Source organism: Balaenoptera musculus, chromosome 7 (assembly GCF_009873245.2).
Source record: "Balaenoptera musculus isolate JJ_BM4_2016_0621 chromosome 7, mBalMus1.pri.v3, whole genome shotgun sequence".
Taxonomy (NCBI): Eukaryota; Metazoa; Chordata; class Mammalia; order Artiodactyla; family Balaenopteridae; genus Balaenoptera; species Balaenoptera musculus.
The window spans coordinates 82,843,776-82,865,070 of record NC_045791.1 but is presented as its reverse complement, the minus strand read 5'-3'; the positions used below and the strand labels follow the sequence as shown (position 1 = coordinate 82,865,070).

General features: G+C 42.2%; 1 protein-coding gene across 1 annotated transcript in view; it reads right to left on the bottom strand.

Annotated features, from left to right (window-relative positions):
- Positions 1-8,577: 8,577 nt before the first annotated feature.
- Positions 8,578-21,295, bottom strand: part of PARD3B (par-3 family cell polarity regulator beta) — a 1,042,097-nt gene continuing 1,029,379 nt past the window's right edge. Inside the window, 1 exon segment of the mRNA XM_036858752.1 lies at positions 8,578-10,063. Within this exon segment, the coding sequence (XP_036714647.1) occupies positions 9,706-10,063 (358 nt within the window). The 3' untranslated portion in view covers positions 8,578-9,705.

Sequence of the window (21,295 nt, the reverse complement as noted above, 5' to 3'; positions counted from 1 at the left end):
AGGCTGCTTGTTTCTTGAGTCTAAAATGTCAAAATCTGCATTTACACGTTCTGAATTTTCTTCAGCATTGCACACACTTTAAATAGTAATCACAACGTAAGCTATGAAAAATTAAAAGAAATTACACTGAGATTTACTTTTAATCCCCACTGATCACTGGTGTAGCAAGGAACGTTGTGGACTCAGAGCTGGAGGTGAGATCAGAGCTGCCACTTTACTAGCTATAGCTGGTTCTTATGCTTTTAGAGCCTCAGTTTTCTTACCTGTAAAATGGAGATAATGCCCATCTTAATAGATGTGGAGAGAAAATGAGATATATGTAAGGAAAGCAACTAGCATGGCTCCTGTACACTCAGTAGGTATTAGCCCTCCCCTTTTTATTAAGGGCTGATGATCTGATGAATTTTTCCAATTCAACTCACATAGTGCTTTCATCTGGGCCAGTTTTATTTACCCATTTGTGTGAGCAATTCTCTCAAGTACCCAAATCCCTAGAGCCCCTAAGTAATTATTCTTGTTGGGTCTGAAATTCCAAGGGCAAGTTACGTAATTCATTTAAGGCTCTGTTTTCTCATAGAGTTTGAGGGTTAAATGGGCTAAACTATGAAAAACATTTAGGCCAGTATCTAGCAATTGCTAAGCACTGAATCATATTAGCTATTATAATTATTAACCTACAACCTTCCCACCCCCATCACACAATCTGTCCTCTCCATTCCCCCCCAATCAAACGTATTTGGAAGTTTCCTATCTCTGTGTAGATGCTTGTGTTCTGTTCTTCATCTGGAAAGCCAATATCCTCCTTTGCTTGGCCTGTATACGTTCTTCCCATCCTTTAAGGTTATTTCAGACGTTATATATTCCATAAGACCTACCCTGATCCTGTCTACACCCACAGTGAAAAGTCAGGCTTCCCTGGCAGAGTACATCTCCCTCAAGCACTCTCTACATTCAGCTTTGAGTTTCGGTTCTTTGTATACTTGTTTTTCTCTCCTCCTTGACTCTTAGGTCCTTGAGGGTAAAATCCAAGGCTCTTCCATGTCTGGGGTCCTCTGCTGCATTTTACATGAAGTATCTGTTGGGCCACAATTGAATCACTTTTTATTTTTGAACTTCTTATTAGATTGACTAGGCAGAAGAGCTACAAGGTCAAGGGTTGTTAGGGTCCAGTTAAACCATTTTTTATGGTGTTGCACGTTCATTATTATGCGGCAAATTTAGGTATTTGGGATTGTGTGGGGAGAGTCAGTAACAACCAGCCAAATAAACGTTCAAGTCAAAAGGATGGTAGTTGAACATTAAATGTTGACAGCTCTCCTCCTCTTCCAGAGGACGTGGGCCATCTTTAACCATGACCGATGACCTCTGAGAGCCCAGTGATTTGGAAGGTACAGGGACGAAGCACATTAGCCACATGTCGAGGAAGGAACTTCTGATGCAAGCTGGTGAGGTACCCACCCACATGGCAAAGAGCCTGCTCAGGAGTTGGCAAGCGTGCCAGGAACATAGTAGGTTCTTGAAAAATACTTAATGAATAAAGAAAGTTCTGCTTTCTCTCCCCCGTGTGGCCCTGGAGTACCTGGGTGGCTTTTTCATGCCTCAGTTTCTTCAGTCATAAAATAAGAATGAACCTGATGTTCTCTGACTGTGAACAGAGAATGAGAAGCAAAAATTACTGTGGTCATGAAACATTCAGCATGTGTTGTAAACAATAATCAGTATAAACATGGCCGCTAAAAAAGAAAAGAAAAGAATTGTCAAGACACTTACGGAAGTAATCTCTAGTTTCTTTGGATATGCCTAAGCAGTGTTCATTAAACATCTATTTTAGTACCATTGTATGCAAGACTCAGTTCCCTTATGGAAAGTCAGGGAACCATCCAACTCACCACTTACAGCTGTTGAAAGGAACAAGTAATGCAAGTGATTGCAAAGCACTTGCCTAAAATCCAAGGAATTATACAATAATAATAGTAATCATCTGTCACTAAAAGTATTTCCATCTTAGTAGGTTGTAAGTAATACATTTTCTCTCTACTTAAGTCTCTCTTTACTCTCTAGATAACACATTACCCATTGCATTTACAATCTCCTAGTCTGCTTTGTGCTTTAAATTGGAACCTGGCCTGCCCACGTGAGCGAACACCTTTCACCTCAGGAATAATACCAGGCGATCTTTAACAAAAGGACTTTGAGATTTATGGTTTGGGCTGTGAGGTGGAACATCAGCAGTGCAGCAATTCAGGGAAAGAATCCTCACACCTCATTTCTTCATTCAAATGAATTCAACAAATATTTCTTGAGGGTATAATCAGAGCCAAGCAATGTGTCACAAATACGATCCGCCTCAGAAGGCCACACAGACATGGAAACCAATCATCGTAATAGAGGTAATAAAATTTTTATTGAGGATCTGCAGAAAGGATCTCAGTAACACACAGGAGAGAATTGCCAGCTCTGCCTTGGGAGGAGGCTGTGGCAGGTGTCTTGGTTGGTTTAGTTGCAGATAACTGACTCCCTTCTGGCGAAACAGAAGGGGGTTTAAGGTAGGGAGTTAGGTGTTTGCAAACGTGTTGGAAGGGGCGGAGGAGCAGGGTCCCGGCAGGGTTTCCAGGAATAAATCTCAGAACATTACAGAACTGGCCCACCGAGGGAGTTGCTACCCTTCAACGACCAGAAAGTCAGGGCCCTGGAAAGCCACTGCCGCAGCTGCGGGCAACAGAATCCTACTGCCTCAGCTGTGATCCTTGCTAACACAGTGGATGACCCTCACATGGCCTCCTGATCCCCAGGAAGCTAGAGACCAGACACCCTTAGAGTAAAACCAAATGCCTCTAGTGCTGTGTTTGCCTGCAGAAGCATGCCTGGGCCTCAGTTCCGTCTTCCAGAGTGTTCAGTCTCACTGGTAGAAGCTGGGCCTCACGTGGCACCCAAGCTGTGAGGAAATCTGGAAAACGTGGCCTCCAGCTTTTGTGTCTCTGGCCTTCAGTAAGTCTTGCTCCAAGAGGGTGGGGTGGATGTGAGGGAGCCAAACTCCTGCTTCTGCATCTAAGTCTTCATGGAGAAAGAAAGAGCCAGGTGGTCTGGGACCTGAAGGAGGAGAGAAGATCCACAGGACAGAGGGTGTTCTGAGCAGGGGAGGCTGTGCTTATTGAGTTTATTGCGTGTTGCCACAGAACAGAGCTGTGAAATGCACGCTTGGTTCAAATAAGCAAAAGTAATTGGAAACGACAACAGTATAAGATGTAAAACTTATGTCGTACATAAATGACAAGACATGAGGAGGGAGAGGCACAGTGGACTGATTTGGGAGGGCTTTGGACTTTAGACTTTAAGCTGCAAGTATTAGGGACCCACAGAAAGGCTTTGAGGAGTGTGTGTGTGTGTGTGTGTGTGTGTGTGTGTGTGTGTGTGTGTGTGTGTGTGTGTGTGTGTATGGAGGCAAGGATTAATTTTCTTTGACTGCCGGGCAACTATATATAGTATACAGAGCAGTGTTCTAGTAAACATCTAACGGTATGTTATATACAGCGGCATGCTGGTAAACATATAACTGTATGTTATATACAGTGGTGTGCTGGTAATCTTTAACAACTGGCTCTCTAGAGGGGAAAAAGTCCTAATTTGTAGGCTATGCTAATTTCTGTGTTGTGAATGCTTCCAACATGACCTATTTCAAGCTACCAATGTGACATCACTGAACACGGAGTTGGGAAGAGGTGCAGACAACTGGCTCCTGGGAGCTGGTGCAAACTCGCTCCAGAGCTCCTATGTTTGTCATGGGAGTTAATTCTTAAAACAATCCCATAAGATGTATAGGAGTTTCATTTCACAAATGGTAAAACTAAGGCCTAGAGAGAGAAATATTTTACCCAAGGTTATGTAGCTAATTAGTGGTTGAACCTAATTTTAGATCCAGGTCTGCCTGTTTTCAAAGCCAATGTTCTCTCAACAAGATCATGTTGCCTCCAGAAGAGTAATATGGTAAGCTCTCCATTTCAGAAAAGTCCCTCTGGCAGTACAGAGCAGAGGTTGAGACTGTAGTGTGAAAGAGTACTAGACAATATATCAGTGGATCAGTGTGTATGTGTTCCAATACAATTTTATTTACCAAAGGTGGTGGGGTGTGTACAGTACAGAGCGGGTCAGAAGGAAGCACAGTAAGAGGCAGGAGATCACGTAGAAGGTTACTGAGGAGGGTGGGTGACAGGTGATGGCGCTGAACTAAGGTGATGGTAGGATGTCAGCAATCATGGACATATTTGATAGAATTGCAGGATGGAATTTGCTGGCCTTCCATTTCTTTAGATGGATATGGTTGTGGGGAAGGAGCAGGGTTATAAATGGGAAGTCAAGGATTATTCCCAGATTTCTGGTTTGTAACTGTGAACATGGTGGTGTGATTGGCCAGCATAGTGTCATGAGAAGCAGGTTTCTTTGGAGAAAGCCTGTTTTCAGTTTGGACATGTTGAGTGCAAAGGGCTTACGGAAAGTCCCAGTGGGGATGTCCAGTAGGAAAGTGAAAATGCATGTCCTCAGGAGAGAGATCAGAGCTGGAAACTGTGAGCAAAGCAGTCCAGGGTGGTAGCTAAAAGGCTGTGGATGAACTTGGAGAGTGTGGAGAGGGCTGAGAAGAGCCAGTGGAGTTGCCTGGGAAACATAGGGATGGTCTCAAGGAAAACCAACTTAGAATCATGTTTCTTTAGACAAGGTAAGAGTGTTTCTAACACGAGAGAGGGGTCAACAGTGTTGGGTGCATTTGTGGATGCTGTGAGGCACTGCCCAGATCCCACTTCAGGAATGAAGAGCTCTTTTCCCAGCTGCTGCGAATAGCGCCCAAGGATGACCCCAGCTGTCAGCCCTTTCGGGGATTGCCTCACCTGAAGAAAGCTGCCTGGTTCTGGGTCTCCCCTACTGCCAGGAGTAGCCCGTAGCCCCTGACCAAGGTAGTGGGCTAAAGGCCCATCTCCCTTGTCCCCACTTGGGATGACTCTATGGGGCCACTGCAGCTCCAAGTTTCCCTGTGGAGTTGGCTGAGCCCAAGTTGGGAGCGCGTGGCAGCTCAGTCTTTCCCTCTCCGCCCCATCCTGTCTTCTTCCCCTGCCTTCTATAGGTAGTGAACCCAAGTGCACTCCCAAGTAAACATCCTGCTTGTTCATTCCCATCTCAAGCATCTGCTTTTGGGGGAGCCGAGCATGTGATGGATGCTCTTTCCCTGCGTCCTCTGCCCTGTGAGGTTGCTATTCAAGGGTGAGCAGGACCAGACCTACCTACCTATTGATTCATCAAACCCTAAAACAAACCGGTGGTGGGTAAAAAACAAGATTTGACTTTTACTGACTGAATAAAGCTTTATTTTGATGCAAAATAAACAAGAAAAATTTATATATTCATATATAACAATATCCAAAATCTTTCTGTGGTAAAAATGGGATCATCCTAAAAAGTCTGTAAAGAATTCATTCTCCACCCCCTATGCCAAAATATGGTTTCACATAATTTATCTCCAGAACTTATGGACAGACTTGGTATCATATACGCACAGGAAAACACTAGAAAAAGTGACTGTATAAACAGCAGGTTTTGTTTTTATGTTCCAGTAGTAAACAGCACTGCAGTCAGCATGGATGGAACATAACACTGTCTGAAAGAGCTGAGTCAGGAGACAGTCTTGGGGGTTCGTTCACTCTCCACTCTGGGCTTATCGTGAAGCCCACCTTTAAAAGCCAGGCTGTGTGAGACTCTATTACGATTTAAGGACATGAGGGAGAGTTTCCCTTAGAAGTTGTAGCTGCATATGAGATTCTAGGCTTATTTTAGATATCTAACTTTCATTTTCTTTTTTATCAGAAAGGTGACTTTGTAGGGATATCTTATGGAGACTCCTCTTTCTGGTCTCATTGTGGCATCATTTCCACTTAAGTCGGCGTGAACCGGGAGTGCAGAGAAATACCATCGCGGGCTGTTTCTGACTCCAACTCCCTCCTGCCTAATTGCGCTAAATCTGGACTTTCTGTTGCTCGTGAACTCAAAGCAGTAGGGTGTCTACCCAATTTAGCACCAATTTGAAGGCCATTCATTGTGGATTTCAGGGCTTAATGCCAATGAAAGTTTTAGAGACACATATTGCTGTCCACACCAAACTCTCCAGATCTCTATATCCCTCTGAAATGCTAAGATGTTCCTCCAAAGAAAATGAACGCTGTGGTTACAGGTTAGGGAATGAACACTCTTTAAAGGCTTGATCACTGTGTATACCAGCCCTATGCATGGCAACTCCAAAAGTTGTCAGGTGGATTTCCTTCAGAAGATAGATTTCATTCAAGAAGTTCCTAAATCTTTGGAAGGAATAATGAATCATGTTTTAATTTTGTTACTGGTGGCAAAAATAAAGCTACAGTGAAGTCTCAAATCTCCTCTCTCAGTTGGTATGCATAGAGTTTCCTCCTCAGGGTGACGGTGGGTCTGTGGCTCTACCTGTGCTCTTGATTATAAGATCTTTGCTCTGTGCTGTACTATGAGGTCAACGCATATAGATCTAAAAATCTAAGAATAAGGACCTTCACGGTAATTTTTTTCCCCAATTTTTGTTGTCAATCATGATTTAAGAAAATACTCCTGACTTTGAGCTTGCCTTTCATCCAGTGATGTGATACCATAGGGAAGCAATATTATACCAAGAGTGATACTGCCACAGACCAATGACACAATGGGTTAGTGAGATGTTGTGTTTCGCTCCCTTGTAGAGGACTGAATTTGCCTGCATCTAAAATTTTTCGGTGGTCTGCTCCCTTTTATTTCTCTATTCCTGCAAATAGGGACAAAAACAGAGCTCCTTAAAATAACTAGTTACTTGAGGCCAATACATCATTTCAAGGCCTGGATGACCCAGTGGTCAGGTGAGGAGCCGGGTGGGTGTACGTTGATGGGTTTGCAGCTCGCCAAGCTCGCCGTGCCACCTTTTCCTGGGGGTCTATTAGCATTCCGAGCTACAAGGAGACACCTGATTGAGTTTTTCCAAGGCCGTAAATAAACCAGGAACTATTTCCTGCTACTGAGCACCTATTGATTATAGCCTGGTCTTCTAAATGCTCTAAACAACCTGTTCTCTTAAATACTGGGAAAGAGTTCCATAACCTCTGGGTGGTGACAGTTGGAGGGCTGGTTCACAGGCATTTATAAAGCTTACATTCAAGCTGTTCTTAATTGTTACTTGGCTTGATGAAGACTGTCGCACACGTAATGCTAGCTTCTTTTGGGTAGGGTCTAATGGGGCATGTGTTATACTTCCAAGCAAGAAAAGAAAACTGCTATAATCTTTTTTTCATCTGTTTTCATAGTACCTTCACATCCTTGGCTGCACCTCAGGATTAGCAACTGTTTTATTACCTGTGTGTACAACACAAACCCATGCTTGGAGCAGCCTTCCCCGAGCCTGAGTGCAGGAGATACGCGTACAAGGTGGCAATGTGGTGAAAATATAGGCATTCTTCCTACGAGGGCCATTCCTCCAACACACACAGAGCGTCTCACCTTATACCACTGCCCCTTGTGGGACGCTGGCCTTAATCCAGAAGGAAGCTTCTGGCTTGGCTATGTCCAGTAGTCTACAGAAATTTGGTTAAATTATGGAACACCCTAAAGAGCTGATTTTTAATGCTTCAAAATACATCACACTTCCCTCACGTTATCATTGTCTTCTTGAAGGTTTATTTAGCTTGAGGGGAAGGCAGCTTGCAGCATGTTGGCTGGGAAACCCTGCAGCTCACCTGCACTCCAGCTCTAGGTGAGCAGGGCCCAACCCTCAACCTCTGCACAAACTGCAAACAGTCTAAAGGTGCCTGGCATAAGAGAGATGATAGAGGGCAAAAAACAACTTGACAGTCTGTTTTCAAGAGGGCCATAAGTAAATTGTAGTTTAGAAAATGATACCTCTTAAAGTTCAGTAAATAACACTAGTTAAGTCTAAACCCAGCAGTTGCATCATTCTTGGTAACAGATCTCTATTTTAAATTAAAATAAGACTAAACTGGGCTGGAGAGATACTCTATATATTCAATAATACTATAATTTATTAAATCCTAGCAGTCAGAGGTATCCTAATCTTGGCCAAAATATGTCTAAATTGAACTCAAGACATTTTTATGGGAGGGAATGAAGAAGGAATGTAAAAAGGTTTAAAGTACTGCAAGAGTCACTGAACAATTCGAGTTGCTGCTCCCATGCTTTGCTGTTTCTCAATTTTCTCTTATGTTCTCATTTGGGTTAGGTTGTAGGTTTTAGAGGTTCTATGTTGAAATAAGTAGAATATAGCTGCAAAGCTCTAAAAACATTGTGATGGATTTTGGAGGGTGGGCTTTCAGCTTTTCGAAGCCATAAGACCTTCTTTTCCCAACTGGAGACCTTGACCTTGGTCTTGCCCTGACTTCTGTTAATGAAATAATATAGCAGATATACAATGATTTAGTTTTATGTTCCTTCTCCCTTCCCTTCTGTTTTCTGGCTTTTTTCCTTTTTATTCCCTTCCTCATCAAACTTTCCAGAAAGCATTTTTATTTTCCATTCTCCATACTGGTAATCACACACTTTCATACACACACACACACACACACACACACACACGCACGCGCGCGCACACACAGAGTCAGTCACCACCATCTACAACCTGCCGGTTATCGTTCCCAACGAGCACGGTCAGCCCCTCCCTGACGCCGGGTGCATATGGCGCTGTTTGGCACTGAGTCTGGAATTGCCATCTCCAGAGCACTGCTTCCTGTGCAAACTAACCAGTGGGCCCTCTTTTTCCCGAGTACATCTTAACTCTCAAGTGGGAGCCTTAAAATAGAGGCCCCCCACTTACAGTAATTATAGGCAGGAGATTTTGGGATGCCTCGGAAACCAGATATCTCCATGCTGTTGTGCCTGGAACGTGGGAGGAAAGAAGGTGAGGACCACAGGAATGTCAGCCTCTTAACCTGATTGCCTTGATGCTAGGCATCTATTTCTTCTGGAAGCTCTGACTAGCTTTGTACATTCTCCCAGGACACCAATACTGCATTCACATCATCTTACTTTTATACTAAAAGCAAGGAAACGTGACATGCTTATACCAAGTGAGTGGAACTGAGAACCTGAGAAATTCTACAAATAAAGAAATGCAGCCTTCCTCTAGGTATAAAACATTTCAAGGAGATCACTCGTCATGTTTGCCGCTGTTGTTTTTTTCAATGTAAAAACCACTCACTTAGGACACCCATATTGGCAACCACTCTTCACAGGCTTAACAACGCTAATCAGGTGGCTGAAGGTTAGTCTCTGAATGGATGATGATCCCGGGCAGAGTCTGCGCTCCGTGATGCCAGTGCTGTGGGGCATGTCTGTGCTCCAGGGAGGCACCATGTTGTAGATCTCCATTGTTATTTGCCTGTTCAATTGCCACTCTCAGTGACCTGAACAAGTCTAAAAGTATTTCAGGCAGTATTTTTTTCATGGCCCCATCCTTCCTCTTCCTTCCGATTTCCCTGCCCAAACTCCTGTCCCCTTCTTTCTCTCTGATTAGCAGTCATGTGTTGCAGCCTCAGTGAGAAAAACCTAATCTGTACCATGGAGAATTCTTAACAGGAAGAAGGCCTTAAGGTGTAGGAAGAACAAAGGTGATGTTGGATGTCTTCCTTTCTGGGCTGGGCTGAGCTTGGTGGCGTTCAGCTACACGGCTGCGGTCATGGGGTTCTTCTGCCGGGGATCCTGCATTCGATAGGGGTACCGATCTGGGCTGCCCCCTCGGGGCACTGGTCTGCCCATTTCTGGGTAGGCTGGTACTCTGTGGTGCTGAGGAGGGGAAGGTGGGACATCTTGTCGGAAGGGTCCTTTGTGCTGGGGGGCTGGCGGGGGCGGATAGTACTGGGGATACCGGAGATCTGTGATCCTCAGATCTGGGGGGCGGGGGTAGCTCCCTTTGGGCGGATGCACAGGATGAACCCCTGGGTAATACGGAAGCTCCCTCTCCTTGTAGAGCCCTCGAGGTGCTGCTGTCAGATAGTCTACAGGATCCGCTTGTCCTCCCCTGGAAAGAGAACAGACATATATCAATGACTACGAAGCCAGCTGCCCAGATGATGACCACATTCCTTAGCCTCCCATGTAGTTTGGCGTGGCCACGGCCTGGATCTGGCCAGTGGGATGTGAACAGACGTGATATGCGCCCTTAAGAGGAAGAAAGGGAGACTCTTCTTCTCTTCCCTCCTTTCTGTTGGTCCCTGGAGTGGCCATATTAGACACAAGGAGAAAGCCACATGCTGAGGAAGGCAGAGCAACAAGAAGGTAAGAGCCCGGCTCCTTGACCCCATGGAGCCAGCAGGTCAGTCAGGACTGATTGGTGCCTGAAGGAGAAATATAATTCTATCTTGTTTATATGTTGGCCTTATTATAGTCACCAAGCTAGTTCCCTAAACAAGGCTGAGTTTGGCTCTATTAAAGCTGGGATCATTTGCCCCCTCCCGTTTCCACTTCCCTGAAGCCTGACATAAACATGGTGGTAGAAATGCACACATTATTTGGAGTCATAAATTTCCCAGGGATTGCATTCACTTCTCTCCTAGGTCTGTGGGGTGCTCTTTACATGAGTCACAGTCTTGGTCTAACTCTGGCTGGCTTCTGTGACATCCCTTTGTGGATTACTGTGCCCTCCTCTCTCTACAGTTCCTAGAGAAAGTCCCAACCTAGAGCCTGGAATTACCAACCCAAAACTTTGATATAAAGCACTTCTACTGCAAAGTCAATAAGTACCACCCAGCCGGTAGCAGATTAGGAAAAGACAAACCAGCTGTTAAGTTGTACTGTGTAATGAGTAGGCACACAGAAAGGTAAAGGGCGAGAATAAACACTAACAGAAAGCGACCCTGTCTGGATCTCTCTACTAAGACAACAAGCATCTTCTGATCCATTTGTCATAACAGAAGCAATAGGTCTCTAAACAATGTACAGATGAGTGCATCTTATCTAGCCTGGGGTTAAACAGATGAGTTCTGTTTGCAACTCTTAAAATCCCATAAACCTTCTGTGCACATATTCACTACTACCATGCCCAGATCCTTCCCACTTTCTACCATTCCTCTTTTTATTATTCCTTTTTAAAGGAAAACAGCAACAATACTAATTAATGAAAAGCTCTCCAATGTCAGAGTACAATCTGGTAGAACACTTGAAAGAAATGGTAGGGCTGTAAGAATACGGTGCCTGTGGTTAATCAAGCACTGTCAATGAGGGTCACAATCACCCTGTAATCTGCAGTTTGATGTGAAAACAGCTCTGTAAGTAAGTTCCCCAAATCATGATTATTTGACAAGCTCCAAGCTTGGGTCCATGTGGAAAGCAGCATGTGAACACATTCATAGGGATGAATAATAGAATTCTCTCTCTACTTTTTTATGTCTTAATTTGGCTATGTATAATAATGAAAGATAGATCCTTGAGCCTGGGTTAATTTAGTTAGAGTTTTCAGATAAAAAAATTAAATTGTTTGTGTACAAGTTATTATAGCATCAACTGCTATTATTCAGTGCAGTTTGCTTTGCTCTATTTTAAATTGCCCATGACAAATAGAGTACAAATGTGTAATCTGTCACTCCAGCGCTGGGAAGTAAAGGATGGGGATTTCATCTTTCCTTTCCTTTAGAATGTTATTTTTTATTTAGAAAACTTCCAGCATTCATTATATCTTTTATCGTATAATATTTTAAGCTTCCCCCCTCTCCCACCGTGCTCATTTCTATTTCCTTTTGGTTCACGTTAAAGATTTTCAAATCACTTAAAAAAATCCTTAACCTGTGTTTTCTCTCAAAATCTACTGATGATATTTCTCTGCATGAAGTGAAACATGTGGTTTTTCTGCACTCATTTTAAGCCCTTGGGATAAATCACTGACATTTGCAACACACAAACATTATCTGCCTTAAAATGAACATACAACCAACACTCCCTCTGGACCCTCTTAGCATGAATGTTTCCTGTTTAAAATGGAAAGAGAGAAAGGAGGAATTCCAGGCCTTGGACTTTTAGGGTCCTGTTCTCTCCCTGCAGATTTCTCTCTTTTAAAACAGAAGATTATAAAAGACAGGCAGGCCTTGGTTTTTTTGTGGAGAGACTAGCCAGATGGAGCAGTGACAGGGCAGAGGCCACCCTGATAGCCCCAGCCACCGTGCAGGCTGCGTTCATGTGGGGATGGTTAAGTCTCTTCTCCCATGCCTCCCCCTGCTAGCCGGCCACCACACACGGCCAGGGGAAGAGGGGACAGAACTCAGGATAGCTCTGTGGACCCACATTGCTTCCTCTGAGGGGAGGTTTTACGTCTGGGAATTTGCTTACATGTGGCAGAAACCAAGTGAGGCACCTGTTCTTTGTCAAGAAATGAAATCATGGAAACTGTCTTTTTCTGTAGAACTCATCAAAACAGTTATCATTTCTAATTTTTCAGAGAGAAGAAAAACAATGAGCTGGCCTATAAAAACACTCTTTAAGGTTCAAAGAGTGCTAGAAGAATTTTTCTTTCTTTGGTGGGGGGGGGGGGGAGGGAGTTGCTATTGTTTATAATAACTTTTTGCTCAAAATTGAGCATTGACTTTTACCAGAACTTCTAAGTGCTTGTGAATATTGTGTGCACACGCACACACACATATTTAAAAGAACAATTTTTAGGGAGGTTGAGACAAGATGGCAGAGTAGAAGGACATGAGATCTTATGAAAACACCAAAATCACAACTAATTAACTAACTAACTGCTGAACAACCATCAACAAAAAAATGCTGGAACCTACCAAAAACCATATCCTATATCCAAAGACAAAGAAGACACAACAAGATGGTAGGAGGGGCGTAATTGCCATAAAATCAAATCCCATACCCGCCAGGTGGGCGACCCACAAACTGGAAAATAATTATATTGCAGAAGTTCTCCCACAGGAGTGAAAGAAGTTCTGAGCCCCACATCAGGCTCCCCAGCCTGTGGGTCTGGCAACAGGAGGAGGAGCCCCTGAGGATCTGGCTTTGAAGGCCAGTGGGGTTTGATCACAGGAATTCCATAGGACTAGGGGAAACAGAAACCCCACTCTTGGAGGGCGGACACAAGCTCTCGTGTGCACCAGGTCACAGGGAAAAAAAGCAGTGACATCATAAGAGCCTGGGCCAGACCTATCTGCTGGTATTGGAGGGTCTCCTGCAGAGGCAGGGTCTGCTGTGGCTCACTCTGGGGACAAACACACTGCAGCTGTAGTCCTGGGGAGTACTCATTGGCATGAGCTGGCCTGGAGGCCACCTTTTCCCATCAAGACCTGGCCCCACCTAACAGCCTGTAGGCTCCAGTGCAGGGACGCCTCAGGCCAAACAACCAAAAGGGTGGGAACACAGCCCCACATATCAACAGACAGGCTGCTTAAAGTCTTCCTGAGCACACAGCTGCCTGCTAAACACACCTCTTGACAAGGCCCTGTCCACCAGAGGGACAAGACCCAGCTCCACCCACAAGTGGGGCAGGCACCAGTTCCTCACACCAGGAAGCCTGCACCAGCCCCTGGACCAACCTCATCCACCAGGGGGGCAGACAGCAGAAGCAAGGAGAACTACAACCCTGCAGCCTGTGGAACAGAAATTGCAATTGCAGAAAGTTAGACAAAATGAGATGGCAGAGGAATATGTCCTAGATGAAGGTACAAGATAAAACCCCAGTAGAACAACTACATGAAGTGGAGATAGGCAACCTACCCGAAAAACAATGCAGAGTAATGACAGTAAACATGATCCAGGACCTAGGAAAAAGAACGGAGGCACAGATCAAGAAGATACAAGAAATGTTTAACGAAGACCTAGAAGAATTAAAGAACAGAGATGAACAATACAATAACTGAAAAGAAAAAATACACTAGAAGGAATCAATAGCAGAATAACTGAGGCAGAAGAACAGATAAGTGACCTGGAAGACAGAATGGTGGAAATCAGTGCTGCAGGACAGAATAAAGAAAAAAGAATGAAAAGAAATGAGGACAGTCTAAGAGACCTCTGGGACAACATTAAATGCACTAACATTTGCATTCTAGGGGTCTCAGAAGGAGAAGAGAGAGAGAAAGGACACGAGAAAATATTTGAAGAGATAATTGCTGAAAACTTCCCTAATATGGGAAAGGAAACAGTCACCCAAGTCCAGGAAGCACAGAGAGTCCCAGGCAGAATAAACCCAAGGAAGAACATGCTGTGACACATAGTAATAAAACTGAGAAAAATTAAAGAAAAAAATATTAAAAGCAACAAGGGAAAAGCAACAAATAACATACAAGGGAATTCCCATAAGGCTATCAGCTGACTTTTCAGCAGAAACTCTGAAAGCCAGAAGGGAGTGGCATGATACACTTAAGGTGATGAAAGGGCAGAACCTACAACCAAGAATGCTCTACCCAGCAAAGCTCTCATTCAGGTTCGATGGAGAAACCAAAAACTTTACAGACAAGCAAAAGCTAAGAGAATGCAGCACCACCAGACCAGCTTTGCAACAAATGCTAAAGGAACTTCTCTAGGCAGAAAAGAAAAGGCCACAACTAGAAACAAGAAAATTACAAATGGAAAAGCTCACCAGAAAAAGCAAACACCCAGTAAAGGTACAGGATATTGAAAATGCAGGGACTTCCCTGGTGGCGCAGTGGTTGAGAATCCGCCTGCCAATGCAGGGGACACGGGTTTGATCCCTGGTCCCGGAAGATCCCACATGCCACGGAGCAACTAAGCCCACATGCCACAACTACTGAGCCTGCACTCTAGAGCCTGTGAGCCACAACTACTGAGCCCACACGCCACAACTACTGAAGCCCGTGCACCTAGAGCCCGTGCTCCGCAACAAGAGAAGCCACCGCAATGAGTAGCCTGTGCACCTCAAGAAAGAGTAGCCCCTACTCGTAGCAACTAAAGAAAAGCCCGGGTGCCGGAATGAAGACCCAATGCAGCCAAAAAAAAAAAAAAAAATCATTTGATATTAAAAGACCAGCAACTTAAAAAACAATCTTGTTTATATACAGACTGCTATATCAAAATCTCATGGTAACTGCAAACCAAAAATCTACAATAGAAACACACACACAAAAGAAATAGGAATCAAAACACAACACTAAAGTTAGTAATCAAGTCACAAGAGAAGAGAACAAAAGAGGAAGAGAAGAAAAAAGACCTACAAAAACAAATACTAAACAATTAACAAAATGGCAATAAGAACATACATATCAATAATTACCTTAAATGTAAATGGATTAAATGCTCTAACCAAAATACACAGACTGGCTGAATGGATACAAAAACAAGACCCATATATATGCTGTTTACAAGAGACCCACTTCAGATCTAGGGACATATACAGACTGAAAGTGAGGGGATGGAAAAAGGTATTCCATGTAAATGGAAATCAAAAGAAAGCTGGAGGCAATACTCATATCAGACAAAATAGACTTTAAAATAAAAACTGTTACAAGAGACAAAAAGGACACCACATAATGATCAAGGGATCAATCCAAGAAGAAGATATAACAAATATAAATATGTATGTACCCAATATAGGAGCACCTCAATATATAAGGCAAATGCCAACAGCCATAAAAGGAGAAATTGACAGTAACACAATAATAGTGAGGGACTTTAACACCCTACTTTCATCAATGGACAGATCATCCAGACAGAAAATCAATAAGGAAACACAGGCCTTAAATGACACATTGGACCAGATAGGCTTAATTGATATTTATAGAGCATTCCATCCAAAAGCAGCAGAATACACATTCTTTTCAAGTGCACATGGAACATCTGCCAGGGTAGATCACATGCTGGGCCACAGAGCAAGCCTTGGTAAACTTCAGAAAATTGAAATCATATCAAGCATCTTTTCCGACCACAACACTATGAGATTAGAAATCAACTACAAGAAAAAAAACTGTAAAAAACACAAACATGTGGAGGTTAAACAATATGCTACTAACCTACCAATGGATCACTGAAGAAATCAAGGAGGAAATATAAAAATACCTAGAGACAAATGAAAACACGACTCTCCAAAACCTATAGGATGCAGCAAAAGCAGTTCTAAGAAGGAAGTTTATAGCAATACAATCTTACCTCAGGAGACAAGAAAAATCCCAAATGAAGAACATAACCTTACACCTAAAGCAATTAGAGAAAGAAGAACAAACAAAACACAAAGTTAGCAGAAAGAAAAATATCATAGAGATCAGAGCAGAAATAAATGAAACAGACAAAGCAATAGCAAAGATCAATGAAACTAAAAGCTGTTGAAAAGATAAACAAAATTGATAAAACTTTAGCCAGACGCATCAAGAAAAAAAGACAGAGGGCTCAAATCGGTACACTTAGAAATAAAAAAGAAGTTACAATGGACACCACTGAAACACAAAGAATCATAAGAGACTACTACAAGCAACTCTATGCCAATAAACTGGACAACCTAGAAGACATGGACAAATTCTTAGAAAGGTACAACCTTCCAAGACTGAACCAGGAAAAAACAGAAAATATGAACAGACCAATCACAAGTAATGAAATTGAACCTGTGATTTAAAAAACTCCCAACGAACAAAAGTCCAGGACCAGATGGCTTCACAGGTGAATTCTATCAAACATTTAGAGAAGAGTTAACACAGATCCTTCTGAAACTATTCCAAAAAATTACAGAGGAATGAATACTCTCAAACTCATTCTATGAGTCTACCATCACCCTGATATCAAAACCAGATGAAGCTACCACACACACACACACACAAATTTACAGGCCAGTATCACTGATGAACATAGATGCAAAAATCCTCAACAAAGTACTAGCAAACCGAATCCAACAATACATTAAAATGATCACACACCATGATCAAGTGAGATTTATCCCAGGGATGCAAGGATCTTTCAGTATCCACAAATCAATCAGCGTGATACACCATATTAACAAATTGAAGAATAAAACCCATATGATCATCTCAATAGATGCAGAAAAAGCTTTTGACAAAATTCAACACCCATTTATGATGAAAACTCTCCAGAAAGTGGCACACACCTCAACATAATAAAGGCCATATATGACACACCTCAACATAATAAAGGCCATATATGACAAACCTATAGCTAACATCATCCTCAATGGTGAAAAGCTGAAAGCATTCCATCTAAGATCAGGAACAAGACAAGGATGTCCACTTTTGCCACTTTTATTCAACATAGTTTTGGAAGTCCTAGCCATAGCAATCAGAGAAGAAAAAGAAATAAAAGAAATCCAAATTGGAGAAGAAGTAAAACTGTCACTGTTTGCAGGTGACACGATACTATACATAGAAAATCCTAAAGTTGGTACCAGAAAACTACTAGAGTTCATAAACAAATTCAGTAAAGTTGCAGGATACAAAATTAATACACAAAAATCTGTTGCATTCCTATACATTAACAACAAAAGATCAGAAAGAGAAATTAAAGAAAAAAATCCCACTTACCATCACATCAAAAAGAATAAAACACCTAGGAATAAACCTACCTAAGGAGGCGAAAGACCTGTACTCTGAAAACTATAAGATGCTGATGAAAGAGATCAAACATGACATGATCAGATGGAAAGCTATACCATGTTCTTGGATTGGAAAAATCAATATTATCAGAATGACTATACTACCCAAAGCAATCTACAGATTCAATACAATCCCTATCAAATTACCAATGGCATTTTTCAACAGAAGTAGAACAAAAAATTTTACAATTTGTATGGAAACACAAATGACCCCAAATAGCCAAAGCAATCGTGAGAAAGAAAAATGAAGCTGGAGGAAGCAGGCTCCCTGACTTCGGACTATATTACAAAGCAACAGTAATCAAAACAGTATGGTACTGGCACAAAAACAGAAATATAGATCAACGGAACAGGATAGAAAGCCCAGAGATAAACCCACGCACCTATGGTCACCTAATCTATGACAAAGGAGTCAAGGATATACAATGGAGAAAAGACAGTCTCTTCAATAAGTGATGCTGGGAAAACTGGACAGCTACATGTAAAAGAATGAAATTAGAACACTCCCTAATACCATACACAAAAATAAACTTAAAATGGATTAGAGACCTAAATGTAAGACCGGACAATATAAAACTCTTAGAGGAAAACATAGGAAGAACACTCTTTGACATAAATCACAGCAAGATCTTCTTTGATCCACCTCCTAGAGTAATGGAAATAAAAACAAAAATAAACAGATGGGACCTAATGAAACTTAAAAGCTTTTGCAAAGCAAAGGAAACTACAAACAAGACAAAAAGACAACCCTCAGAATGGGACAGAATATTTGCAAACGAATCAACAGACAAAGGATTAATCTCCAAAATATATAAACAGCTCATGCAGCTCAATATTAAAAAAACAATCCAATCAAAAAACGGGCAGAACACTTAAATAGACACTTCTCCAAAGAAGACATACAGATGGCCAAGAGGAACATGAAAAGGTGCTCAACATCGTTAATTATTAGAGAAATGCAAATCAAAACTACAATGAGATATCCCCTCACACCAGTCAGAATGGCCATCATCAAAAAGTCTAGAGACAATAAATGCTGGAGAGGGTGTGGTGAAAAGGGAACCCACCTACACTGTTGGTGGGAATGTATATTGGTACAGCCACTATGCAGAACAGTATAGAGGTTCCTTAAAATCTAAAAGCTACCATATGATCCAGCAATTCCACTCCTAGGCATATATCTGGAAAAAACCATGGTGCAAAATATACATGTACCCCAGTGTTCATTGCAGCACTGTTTACAATAGCCAAGACATAGAAGCAACCTAAATGTCCATTGACAGAGGAACAGATAAAGAAGATGTGGTACATATATGTAACAGAATATTACTCAGCCATTAAGAAGAATGAAATAATGCCACTTACAGCAACGTGGATGGACCTAGAGATTGCCATACTGAGTGAAGTCAGAGAAAGACAAATATCATATGATATCACTTATATGCAGAATCTTAAAAAAATGATACAAATGAACTTATTTACAAAACAGAAACAGACTCACAGACTTAGAAAACAAACTTACGGTTACCAAAGGGGGAAGATCGGGGGAGGGATAAATTGGGAGTTTGGGATTGTCATACACACACTATTGTATTTAAAATAGATAACCAACAAGGACCTACTGTATAACACAATGAACTCTGCTCAATATTCTGTAATAACCTAAATGGGAAAAGAATTTGAAAGAGAATATATACATGCATATGTATAACTGAATCATCACTTTGCTGTACACCTGAAACTGACATAACATTGTTAATCAACTATACTCCAATATAAAATTTTAAAAAAGGTTAAAACAAACAAACAAACAAAAGAACAAGTTTTAAGCAAGGAAAACAAAAAAGCCCAGCTCATTAACTACAGAATTTGATAGGATAAAGGAAGTGGAATAGGGAGCTGATATTTTATCTTTGTTAATCTTGAGTTTCCGGGACTTCCCTGGTGGTCCAGTGGTTAAAGAATCCACCTTCCAATGAAGGGGACGCAGGTTCGATCCCTGGTCAGGGAACTAATATCCCACATGCCGTGGGGCAACTAAGCCTGCACACTGCAACTACTGAGCCTGTGCACTCTGGAGCCCGTGCGCCACAACTAGAGAGAAGCCCACATGATGCAGTGAAGAGCCTGTGTGCTGCAACAAAAAGATCCTGCATGCTGCAACGAAGATCCTGCATGCCGCAACTAAGATCCTGCATGCCACAACTAAGACCCAATGCAGCCAAATAAATAAGTAAATATAAAAAAAAATCTTGAGTTTCCCTTTTCATAGTATCTTTATTGGGTGAAATTTAGTATTTGTAGGAAAGCACAAAACCCAACCCATTCTGGGGCCTAAGAAATGCTTATCACAGTGAGCAATGCTGCATGTTTTGAGCCAACCCTGAGAAATCCAGGGGTAGTCTTCTTTGAAGATTCTGATGAAAACAGGGATCCAAATAGCAAATGTATCAGCACTTTAAGACCCCTCATTTTTCATGCGACCCCATAATTTTTATTTGTATGTGTTATTATTTTTCTTAAAAAAAACTTTTAATTCAAAATTTCACCCAGGAACCATATTTACTTAAGAAGCACAAGCCTATATTTCCTTTCTTTCTAATATGACTCTTTGTGAAAGCTGTCATGAAAATATCGATATTTCAAAAATTTCACTTACTTCTTTTCCACACTTTTTACTATTTTTTCTTTTTCTATTTTATTTTTGATTAGGGTCATTTCTGGAGGCCCAAAGGATTCAGATTTTGATTGGAAAATTTGTCGGAACTATCTCATACAGTTTCCAGTCACATAGATGCATGCAATAACGAAGGTTAACCTTTCAGGCTAAGACCTGGCCCCACCCAACAGCCGGTAAGCACTGGTGCTGGGATGTCTCAGGCCAAACAACTAACTGGGTGGGGACACAGGCCCACTCATCAGTAGACAGGCTGCCTGACGACTTCCTGAGCCCACAGTCTCCTCTAGACATGGCCCTAGACATGGTATTGACATGTGAAGAAGCAATAAAGATCACTTCCTTTACATGAGATTTTCCTCTTTTTGCTATTTCAGTATGTCACTATTTTTAATCAAACAAAAAGGAGGCTGTAAATCAGAGGTTAAGTGGGTCAGACAGGCAGCTCTTGGGTACCAATAGTCTTCATTTTATGGAAGGAAGGAAGGAATGCTTCTACATTTGCTAACATAATCCTTTCGGGGAAAGGGCTCAGTATTAGAAGGACCGAGTCACTGGCAAAATTTTTAGCTAGGAATGAGGTGGCTATACTTACTGGAATAGATGAAGGGGCCTGAGCCCCTGGAATAGATGAAGAGGCACGAGTAACTTTGAATCCTCTCACCTCCCCCTGCATCTCCATCCCCCCAACAATTGCAAAGAAAATCTCTTTCCTCTGAACTCACCACAGTGGTTCATTCTCACCTCATCTGCCTGTCTCCCTGCCTCAGGCTGGTTATATACTGTGCTGGAGCACCATCATCTTGAAGGAAGGAACTGGGTCTCAGGTATCTAGTGATCTCCCTCAGAGCTTACCACAGGGCACTGCACGTCAAAGTTGCTCCATAAATGTATACTGAATTTGTTCAAGAGAGTTTAAAGAGAAAACCCACAAACATACATGGTACCCATAGAGGGTCAGATATATGCAGAAGCTGGAAATAGTAGGTGGGTAGAGAAATGAAAGGAGAAAGTGGGCTCTCATCGAGAAG